The following is a 12126-nucleotide window of genomic DNA, read 5'->3' as shown; positions in this document are numbered from 1 at the left end:
GAGGGGGGGGGGTCCATGATCATTTTATTGATGCAACTTATTCTCACATATTTGCATATTATTGTAAATGATGTGTGAATATTTATAGTTCTACCTTCCTCTCCAGAGAACATCTACACCCTGGAGCATGTTTAACACGGTCCCCGTTTACATAAATTAACATTTCTGTTAAACAGCAGAATGATCTGCTTCCCTTCGTGAAAACGCTGCAGCCTTTCAGATAAATTATGGACTTGATTTAAAGCATTTATATCTGTTCATGTTTTTTCTAGTGTTGGGCAAGTTACTGAAAATTAGTAATTAGTTACAGTTACAAGTACTGAACGGTCATCATTTTTAGACTATTTATTGTAATCAACAGGGCAACAGGCCTTCAAATCAAGCAAAAGTACAAAAATCCCTTTTAATACTTGAAACAAAATAACAACTGTCTCAGTCATTTAACAGTGGGTTTTTTAGCTCAACCTGCATTTTAGCATATTCTCTGTCTAAGTAGCTGGAAAACATCTTCCTGCACAATCGCCCCGAGCTGACACGACAGTTGACAGAGGATGCATGTCATCGACAACATACCTAGCAATCAATTTATTCAGCTCTGCCTGGCTTATCGGCTGCACTGCAGTCCGTGTAAAATCTAGCTGTGGTTGTTTGTATGGAGTGGTGCCTTCAGCAACCATAGGGCGGGGGTCTTTACTCTAGCTGTGGTTGTTTGTATGGAGTGGTGCCTTCAGCAACCATAGGGGCTGGGGGTCTTTGCTACTAGCTGTGGTTGTTTGTATGGAGTGGTGCCTTCAGCAACCATAGGGCGGGGGTCTTTACTCTAGCTGTGGTTGTTTGTATGGAGTGGTGCCTTCAGCAACCATAGGGCGGGGGTCTTTACTCTAGCTGTGGTTGTTTGTATGGAGTGGTGCCTTCAGCAACCATAGGGCGGGGGTCTTTACTCTAGCTGTGGTTGTTTGTATGGAGTGGTGCCTTCAACACCCGTAGGGCTGGGGTCTTTGCTACTAGCTTTGTCGAAGCGTGTTGCTTCAACAGGTGCTTCATAAGATTTGAATTGCTACTCTTAGATGTGGATAGCTTCTTTACACCTGCACATAACTGACAACTCACCACTACATTTTTGTCTTTAATTTCGACAAGCGAAAAGTAATGTCCATACTTCCAGGACAGAAAGCTCAGTCTATCGGCCGTGCTGTGGTTTAATGCTCATTGTTGGAATGGTGTATCATTGCGCCACCATGAGGTCCTGCTGCGATGTTAGATCAGAAGCCTACCTGTCTTCTTGTCTGCAAGCGTTCATTTTACACAAAAGAGAGTAACACGAGTAACAAACTCATTTAAATTTCAGTAATTGTAATTGCGTTACTTGATTAAAAAAAAAAATGTAGTTACATGCTCGTTACCGCTAAAAGTAGTGGAATTACAGTAACACGTTATTTTGTAGCGCCTTACTTCCAACACTGGTTATTTCAGTAGTTAACTTCTTTCATCAGGAGAACAATTCTTCCGTTATTCTGATTCAAGTCCATGCGTTGTCAATGAAGTTATGGTGATGAATGAAAAGAGTGGAGATACACTACACTTATCTTCTTTAAAGTCATGAGGTTATTAATAATGTGTTTGTTTATTAATGTGTTCATTTAAACAGGAAGCAGTGTGTGGTCGACATCTTTCCCTCAAACAGAATTAAAATCAGCTTCACACTGAGCACGCTCAGTCCCTCTCTCAATCTGATTGGACGCCTTCACTTTGACCTTTGAAGTGGTCTGTGAGTTCTCCACAGAAACATCTGGACAAACATCCAACATCTGTCTGCTGTCAGAGCTCTGTGTTTCCTTATAGGGAGGTCGGTTTACACAGGAAACACTGCAGACACAGACACACACACATACACAGAGAGAGAAAGACACAGACAGACAGACAGACAGACAGACAGACACACACACACACACACACACTCTTCAGACGCAGCCTAGTTTAGAGTTTAGTTTAGGTTCTATGGGTTCTCAGTGCAGCTCGTTTACTCATCAACAGACTGTGGTGTTCCCCAAGGTTCTGTCTTTGGTCCCTTTCTGTTCACCTGACTGGAGTTTACCTGTCTGTAGTGTCTGTGATTTACCTGCAGGTGGCTCACGATGCAGAACGGTTCAGGGCGGTTCAGTCCGCAGGTAGAGGTGGACGACAGTTGGTGGGCTCGGCCAATCAGAAGGTCTCCTGTTGCCGGGTAACAGCTGCCCTCTGTGCACACATCACTGAGCTCGGGGAGGCTGACATCATCGATCGAGGCCCCGCCCGCCTGGGCGCCTCCCGAGCACACCTGCAGGGCTGAGAACACAAGCTCTTATTGTGAAAGGCTTTACTTTAAAAGAAAACCTTCCAGACACTCTTATTGTGAAAGGCTTTACTTTAAAAGAAAACCTTCCAGATGCTCTTATTGTGAAAGTTACCATGTCTACTAAAGAACACAACAGGGAGTGAAAATAAAGGTAGATTCATGTAGATTTAAACTTCTGGCTTTAACAAGGTCTCGTTCTCTGACAGATCTGACAGACTGATGATTCATGAATCAAACATACTTGTGTGATATTTTGAATATGCAGAAAGTTTTGAACAATACAGGAGAATAATAACTTCCTTTACATAAATATATTTGCATCGTAAATTGTTGCAGAAATATTCACCAGAATGCAGGAAATGAAGTGTTTGATGCTCAACATTTAGTGAGGGAGGACCCCCCCCCCTCTTCATTCACTTCTCTAACAAAGTTACAGACTGACCCTGGATCAGTCATTTCATGATTTTAATCATTCATTTCTCTAACAAAGAAAGAGTCTAGCTTCAAACTGATGAAAACATTTAATGACTTTATTTTATGACACACTTCTTCTGAAAACATTTCCAAATGACTGATATTAAAGTTCTTTATTAATTATAGGCTACATTATTATTTCTCCATTAATCATTAAGTTAGTAAGTCAATCTTTCAATCAATCCAGAAAATATCAGAAAACAGTGAAGCAGATGTTTTATATATTTAAAAGTTCAGAGACAGAAAGAGAGAAAGCTCAACGATTAATCGACTATCAAACAGCTGGAGATTCTTCTCTGTTAATCAGTTCATATAAAGATGAATGAACTAAAGAGATGTTTTACCAAAATTAACTTGGTCTTTACTTTGAAGAAAACTTTATTGTGATGCAACAGAAGAAATACAACTGTATTAAACTCTTAGACTCTCTATTTTACAGTATTCGAGTATTTTAGAGTATTAGAGTATTAAAGTATTTAGAGTAAACTCACCGAGCAGCAGCGCGAGCTCCAACATGCTGCTGATCTTCAAAGAAAACCTCAAACCGACCGGAACTCTTCAGACTCTTTAAATCCGTCCAGACTCCTAAAACCAGAGTCCAGAAAGCTTCAGAACCGTTACCCCGTCGGAGCCCCGGTCCGTGTGCCCGACTGCAGAGACTCTCCGGAGGAAACTCTTGGGAAAGTTTGAGGACCGTTAACCTCCGGTTGGTGTTAATGTTTAAGGGTTAGAAACCTGCAGCGACTCTTCAGATTAAAAGTCTCCGGAGGAATGTCTTCAGACCGTTGACCGTGTTTAAACCTCCGATTGGTGTTAATGTTAATGTTTAAGGGTAAGAAACCCTGCACAGACTCAGACCCCCTCAGACCCGGACTCCGCCTCCTCAGATCACATCCACCGGCACCTACACCTCAGCACGACACTTCCTGGCTGGCTTTCAAAATAAAACGAGCTGAAATGGTAAATGGCTTGTTGAGATACTGCTTTACTCACAGAGCAGCAATAAAGCGGCGTTAAAAACCTTTATATTAGCATTATAGTGTATATATTGCCTATATATTGCCTACATATTATGATATATATTGTCTTATATAATATATAGATATATTATATATGATGATTAGCAAACGGTACAGCGTTACAACACAATATAAAAAATACTAAGAGAAATCATATTCCATTACAAAACAATGAAAGACTTTAATATGTGAAAAATTCTAAATCCATTTTGACTGTTTCTGCCTCAGCGCCACCTTCAGTCTGATGCTTTTATTCTGAAAACCATCTCCCATGATTTCCTATCTGACATCCACAGATTTTCAGTCTGTTCTGTTTGGTCTCTTTGTTCCAAAGAAGAGAACATGTGACTGTGTTCAGAGTCAGTAAAGAGTTACTCAGATTACTTTATACTTGATTACTGTTTTATTAGTAATGATAGTATCTTTGTCTCTGACAGAGAAACTGTTTGCAGCCAGGAATCATTCACAGAAACTCTGATGGTGATTCATTTAATAGTTGACCACTAATCGATTAATCATTGCAGTATTTCAATGTCATGTTTTATATATATATATATATATATATATATATATATATATATATATATATATATATATATATATATTTATATTTGTATGTGTGAAGTAACTAAAACTGTCAGATAAATGTAGTATAATTTACAGTATTTCCCTCTTGGAGTAGAAGAATAACAATACATGGAAATACTCAGGTAAAGTACAAGTACCTCAACATTGTACTTAAGTACAGTACTTGAGTAAATGTACTTAGTTACATTCCACCGCTGACAACAATTTAACTTCTCAAGTAAGCTAACTCTGATGATAAATGTTTGAGAACACACCAAACTCTGTGTAAAAGTCAACTCATTTAACGTTTTCTCTCTACGAACTTATAGTTACAGTCAGAAACATAATGCATCAGTCCTCAGTTTCAAGTTCTTATACTTTTTAATAGTTTTCTAACTGATCAGTTTTTTTCTCCTTTTAAAATTCAAAACAGATTTTTAATGTACATGGATTTAGTGTTTCTTGTTCTTCTGAAGAATCTGCTGGACTTCCCCTCCTCCCTCAGGGCTCAGACAAAAGACATTCCTGACACACACACACACACACACACACACACACACACACACACACACACACACACACACACACACACACACCTCGTCCTTTGTTGTTGCAGGTGAGGTTTAACTGTGTGGGAGGTCTGTGTGTGTGTGTGTGTGTGTGTGTTTTGGGGGAAGGGGGTGTTTGTGATTCTGACCCCCCACCTGAACATCTGAAGGCTTATTCATGCCCCGCTGCACTCTGGGTAAAGACTGTGAACGTGTGGTGGCCTGCAGAGAGCCAAGCTTTCAGCCAATCAGAGATCGTCTCGTCTGTCTGAGCACAAACATTAACACCTGAAAGGAAACAGCGTTAACACACACGCACGCACGCACACACACACACACACACACACACCCACACATACACACACACACGCACACACACACACACACACACACTTTAGATTTACAGATTTTAATACTTCTGATCATTAAACAACAGACTGATCATGTGACTCTCTGGATCAGCACTGATCAGGTGATCCAGAATGAAAATCTGCAGAAGTCAGCATACTGTCTTTCTCATAAAATAACAAAAGACCATTAAACTGTTTGCCGTGGTTGTTGTTAGTAGTCATGGTGACAGCTGTGTCGCAGCTCGCTGGAAGAGAGTGGCCCGAGACGCAGCAGCAGCAGGGTGAAGAGGAGGAAGAGTTAGACCCAGCAGCATGGTGAAGAGGAGGAAGAGTTAGACCCAGCAGCATGGTGAAGAGGAGGAAGAGTTAGACCCAACAGCATGGTGAAGAGGAGGAAGAGTTAGACCCAGCAGCATGGTGAAGAGGAGGAAGAGTTAGATGCTGCAGCATGGTGAAGAGGAGGAAGAGTTAGATCCAGCAGCATGGTGAAGAGGAGGAAGAGTTAGACCCAGCAGCAGGGTGAAGAGGAGGAAGAGTTAGACCCAGCAGCAGGGTGAAGAGGAGGAAGAGTTAGACGCTGCAGCATGGTGAAGAGGAGGAAGAGTTAGACCCAGCAGCATGGTGAAGAGGAGGAAGAGTTAGACGCTGCAGCATGGTGAAGAGGAGGAAGAGTTAGACGCAGCAGCATGGTGAAGAGGAGGAAGAGTTAGACCCAGCAGCATGGTGAAGAGGAGGAAGAGTTAGACGCTGCAGCATGGTGAAGAGGAGGAAGAGTTAGACCCAGCAGCATGGTGAAGAGGAGGAAGAGTTAGACGCTGCAGCAGGGTGAAGAGGAGGAAGAGTTAGACCCAGCAGCATGGTGAAGAGGAGGAAGAGTTAGACGCAGCAGCAGCAGGGTGAAGAGGAGGAAGAGTTAGACGCAGCAGCATGGTGAAGAGGAGGAAGAGTTAGACCCAGCAGCATGGTGAAGAGGAGGAAGAGTTAGACGCAGCAGCAGCAGGGTGAAGAGGAGGAAGAGTTAGACACAGCAGCATGGTTAAGAGGAGGAAGAGTTAGACACAGCAGCATGGTGAAGAGGAGGAAGAGTTAGATGCTGCAGCATGGTGAAGAGGAGGAAGAGTTAGACACAACAGCATGGTGAAGAGGAGGAAGAGTTAGACACTGCAGCATGGTGAAGAGGAGGAAGAGTTAGACCCAGCAGCATGGTGAAGAGGAGGAAGAGTTAGAACACAGATGGGAGGAGTTATATTTTGAATGTGCACAAAGTTGTAAACATGAGCAGAAATCTTGCTGAAACACGTGAGCTATTGAAGTCCAGGGGTTTCTAAACTAATTAAGATGAATGAATGTATGATTCACATGAATAAGTGCCACATGCACAAAGATGTTACTTCTCCAACAAAAGACACAAAAGAGGAAGGAACAGTAAATCAGGCCTACATGTGTGTGTTGACTCAGCAGAGACGTTAGATTAGAAAAAGTTGATCTACAAGAGAATAGTTGAAAGTAATACAGAATACCTGAGGGCCTTATTTTTCTATATCTTCAATTGTTTCCAGCATAAATTGATGTAGAAAAGGGTAGAAATAGGTGCATAAAAATTCTGTGTTTAATGCTCAAAATGATTAGCCTGACAAGCCAGACCCACATCAAGATGTTGGGTCTGGGAACCCAAATTCCCTCTGCACGCAATAGGATAGCGCTACAACCAACCAGAGCAACAAAGAAGGTAGCAGAGCTAGTTGATAGATTAAACTCTGCCGTATCCCAACACATCTTCCTTTTTTAAGAATGACTTCAGGGCCGCCCACCGACTCTATACACAATGTGACTGGCCTGACTTGAGTTTGGTTTTTCCATTTCGCAGGCCAACGGAGAGTTGCTAGACGACCCTAGCTGCAAATTGAATTTGCTGCTGCTAGGGTGCGTCAAGATTTCTAGGCTACAAAATGATAGTCAGGTCCATAAATATTGGGACATCGACACAATTCTAATCTTTTTGGCTCTATACACCACCACAATGGAGTTGAAATGAAACGAACAAGATGTGCTTTAACTGCAGACTTTCAGCTTTAATTTGAGGGTATTTACATCCAAATCAGGTGAACGGTGTAGGAATTACAACGAAAAAGTGGGAGGCACATATACAAACTGTTGTAATTCCTACACCGTTCACCTGATTTGGATGTAAATACCCTCAAATTAAAGCTGAAAGTCTGCAGTTAAAGCACATCTTGTTCGTTTCATTTCAACTCCATTGTGGTGGTGTATAGAGCCAAAAAGATTAGAATTGTGTCGATGTCCCAATATTTATGGACCTGACTGTATGTCTCCTCACAAAATCTGGAAACAAAACCTATGCCATTGGGTTGCCAGGCCAGCTGTGATTGGTCCAGATGTTTGTGCCAGCTCACCAGGGGGGCAGATACTGGGAAACCTTGGGCCACTATTGTGCTTCTCTAACCTCTGAGCATCTCTAAATATAACTGTAAATAATTAATTAAATGTTTCATAAAATGAACAAATAGTCTCTCTTTTCCCAAAAAAATATGTAAGTGGGGCACAGAGGATGAGGGCCAAACATTACTGGGCCTTGGCACACAAAACATTTGAGAAAGGCTGTGATATAACACATGCACAAAATGAGCCATGCTGTCTCTTTTGTCTTGCTGTTGGTATTTTTCAGTCTATTTTCTGCTGGACCTTGTGGTGGGGAAAGGCCTTGATTAAAGAATGAATCTTTTTATATATCTTTTTTTTTTTTTTTTTTTTCGCTGTACAGTCATGATGCTGAATGAGCCAAAAACAATTGCTTTGTACGCAACATTTTGGTTGGCCCCACCAAATCTCACACAGGTTACTGAACAGCAGAGGGGGGGGCATTTATAAATTGACACAGAGCTGATCGCCGTCACTTTAACTTCCTGTCTCTCAAACTCCGCCTCTTCGTTCTGAAGCTTTGGGAGGATTCACAGGACGGATGTCATACCCGATCCGTACCGCCTGTAAGATCCGTTCTGCGCATGCACATAATTACGTAGTAGAAAACTAACAATGTCCCTGTGCGATTTGTACCACGCATGCGTTGAAACACTTTACGACCAAACATCACAACGTTTTTATTAAATCATTATACAATAGTTTCTGTGGAGTTCTGTCATTTGTGAAGTTTTGTTATTTCTTATTTACATGTTTAATCAAATGTTTACCTTAAACCAGAGCTACAAATGCCGAAAGTAACACTGATGGAGAAACGTTTGCGGTTTAGCAGCCCAATAGTGTAGTGCCTCTTTAAGAGGGGTGTGCTGTGAGTACATGTAGGTGATTACTACGTGAAAAGGAAGCGCGAGATTCATTTAGTTTGTAACGACTGTCAACCCGGTGTGCAGCCACTTGGTAAGCTCTCTTAATTTCATGTTTTCTTGTCTGCTTTTATGATGTACGCTTCATTTTGTCTGTTGTCACCATGCTGTTTACGTCCGTTGCACGTTAAAGTGCCCATATTATGAAAAAAAACACATTTTCTGGGATTTGGGGTGTTCTTTTGTGTCTCTGGTGCTTCCACACGCATACAAACTTTGAAAAAAATCCATCTATGCTGTTTTGAGTGAGATACGGTTTCTGAATGTGTCCTGCCTTCAGTCTCCAGGTGAGCTGTTCAAAATCGGCACGGCTTGTGACGTCACGAAACGAGCTGGCTAACTGCAGCCGTTAGCTCGTAGCATTAGCGTTAGCATGCTAACGCTAGCATGCTACCTCGTTCTCAATAGCAAAGCACTGCTACAACGCACACAAGTTCACCATAATCTCCAAAAGAACTACTTCCATGTGCGCCCTCATTTAGAAGAAGTCTCCCAGCTAATCCTGCCTTGTAACTGACTGAAGGTGGAGAAACAGCCTTTCTTTTACTGTCTATGGAGCTAGCTAGCTGACATGATCTACATCTGAGCTACTGAGCATGTGCAATCAAAGATAGTACAGAAGAAGAAGAAAAGAGGTCTCACTCTGTAGCTAAAACAGAGACCAGCTGAAAGAGGATCTGCAGCAGTGAGAGAGAGCTGTGCAGTACAACAACAATATGGTGTTTTTTCTAAAAATTAAACCATGTAAACCTATTCTGGTACAACCTTAAAAATACAATTATGAACCTGAAAATGAGCAGAATATGGGCACTTTAAAGATAACGCTATGCTCCGGTAGGTCTAAGCAGTTCAGTTGACTGATAAAGATAACACTATACTCTAAAGTTATAAGTTGACGAGGTGGCGAAGCTGTGGGACATAAACATAACATTTAGACTTATAACATTGCTGCACCATACGTGTCCATTCGTGTTTACTTTCTTTAGCTTTACAAATGTCTGATGAAATATGAATCGCGGACTGGTATTTAACGTAAGTAACGTATTTCCTGGTTTACCGCGGGGCATTTTGGGAGCTGTAGTTTCCAGCTGCTAGCAGAAATACTGCATACATCTTGCATAGGTTTTGGTAGGACTTACATGAATATTTGAAGTGTGAAGTGTGTACATGAAAATTATGAAATGAGTATTATTATTATAGTATATTAATAATAATATTATATATTTGTATTTGATTGTTATTTCTTTATTGTTGCTTATTGTTATTAGGCTATTTAGGTAAAGAACTGGGGAGCTGTGCTGTTTGTAGTATGTGTTTCACCCTTTGTGAAAAAATAAACAAACAAACGTGGAATACCGAGTAATATCCTTTGTACACTGGGTTGCCCTTTCCGTGGGGAGAACACGCAACAATAGTCATAGCTACAAACAATCGAGACTTATCACTGATCCAAAACCGTGTAGCGACGTCGTTGTTGTGGTGTTTATGTTAATGTTTTTACTTTTAATACTTTGTCTTGACTAATAACCATAGACTGTCTATTATTAATGCGATGAAGTGTAAACGTACATAAGTGTCCTTTTGAAGACGGGATGACAGGTCTTCCAGCCGCCACTGCTGTATACCACTGTAGTAGCTACATGCTAACGGCAGTAAACACTATAGTAGCTACATGCTAATGGCAGTAAACATGTCATCTTAGCTGGCAATGTTGTTAAATTCTCCCCACAGGTCACATTCCTGCTGAAACATGTCAGATTGTGTAGTGTTTGGTTCAGAAGCCTTTATCTGCAATTTTTGACGTTAGAAAGTGCTGCTTCATTCCACTACAATGTAACGGTAGCATACTCATAGCTAACTATTATAGCTGCATGCTAACGCGACATAGCGGAGCATATATAGATAGCTATATATGTACGTATGTAGCAGGACTTTGTACCGTAAAAAAATCACCAATAAAGGCTTCTAAACCAAATACTAAACAAATACAAATAAAGTAAAGTCACCGGAATTTGGGGTGAAATGTCCAGCATTGAACTACATAATAGTTTGCTAGGAGTTAGCTGGTCTCTCACAGAGATCTCATTTGTAGCCCTGTTTTTACCTGATACTTTCATAAAAGTACAAACACATGAAGTGAGAGGTATACACATGCTTACACTTTATTTAAAGCATGATTAACCTGAAGCAGGACAGAGTCATGACTTAAAACACCAAAGCAAGGCTTCTAGCTCAGGCTAGCTAGCGTTAGCAAATTACCTTCAAAGTTGCAAATAAATGATGAAACGTAAAATTTGAAGCCTTTATTTAATTTGCTACATGGTGTTGTACTGGATGGCTGGACAACCCTCCGTATATCAACAGATACTTTAGGCAACTCCAGCAAACACCTTGTAAACTTCATCTCTGCCATCATAACGGTCTACTGTCACTGTCTAATGTTTTCTTATGGTAACCAGATATGTCCAAACATCCTTACGCCAACGCGTGCACAGAGCTGTGAAGTTTGCCGGTGTTCGCGCAAGTGTAGAACTGATCAGGCAGTGTCGTAAAACACGTTGAGTTTCTGCACATGCGCTGAATTATGCGCATGCGCAGAACGGATCTTACAGGCGTTACGGATCGGGTACTGACAACGGACTCGACCAAAATCAAACTACTTCCTGTCAGCAGAGGAAACGTTGTGTTTGGTGTGAATATCACGGACAGCGACTTGGTTTTGAACAGTGTAATACTTCTGGCAAAGTTCTTCATCCAAATGGAGGAAAAGAACATCCACGTTTTCTGTTTTTAACTCCTGAAGATCTCTGCTGAGTTTCCGAGAAAAGGATGGTGTTTGAGGAAATGGAGAGTCACTGTCAGAAGTCTGTTTTATTATTAAATAATATATTATATCATTTGTTCCATATTATAATTGTATAGACTTGAAGTTATCCTTTTATCCAGTGTGGAATCAAACGGTGTGTTGTAATAATTTTCTTCAGTTAAATGTTTCCTCGTGTTTTCACAGAATCAATTAAACGGCTTATTTGTAGGAAGTAGAATATAGAATATTTTATTGTATAAATATTTGCATGAGTTGGAAACACACAAATCTCCAGATTAGTCCAGATCTGGATCTTTACAGTAAAGGGTTAGGGTTTAACGTTTGTCGCTTTTTCTTCTTCTATGTAATAAGTTATTGATTACAAATTACCCTATTTAAAAAAATTACTCTATCAAAGTAATGTAACTTAACTTTATATTTTTGTTTTTATGTATGCACCATCAACCAAGGCAAATTCCTAGCAAGTGCTACTTACCTGGCAATAGATCTCTTTCTGATTCTGATTCTTACATTTAATTACTTTTCTCAGACAGCTTGAGAGGTCAGTAAATTCAAACAGGAGAACCAATCCAAAGCATCAGAATAGCACCAAACTTTACTAAAATCTGTGACAGGAAAGGGCATCACAAGACACTGTGCACATG

General features: G+C 40.7%; 1 protein-coding gene across 1 annotated transcript in view; it reads right to left on the bottom strand.

Annotated features, from left to right (window-relative positions):
- Nucleotides 1–3673, bottom strand: part of lamb1a (laminin, beta 1a) — a 37346-nt gene extending 33673 nt beyond the window's left edge. The window contains exons 1-2 of the mRNA XM_078256251.1: nucleotides 3301–3673; nucleotides 2120–2325 (exon numbers count right to left, since the gene is read on the bottom strand). Of these exons, the coding sequence (XP_078112377.1) occupies nucleotides 2120–2325; nucleotides 3301–3325 (231 nt within the window). The 5' untranslated portion in view covers nucleotides 3326–3673. The remainder of the gene's footprint in view (nucleotides 1–2119; nucleotides 2326–3300) is intronic.
- Nucleotides 3674–12126: the final 8453 nt, after the last annotated feature.

The sequence above is a fragment of the Sander vitreus genome, chromosome 8 (assembly GCF_031162955.1).
Source record: "Sander vitreus isolate 19-12246 chromosome 8, sanVit1, whole genome shotgun sequence".
Lineage (NCBI taxonomy): Eukaryota > Metazoa > Chordata > Actinopteri > Perciformes > Percidae > Sander > Sander vitreus.
This window is presented reverse-complemented; position numbering and strand designations above follow the sequence as displayed.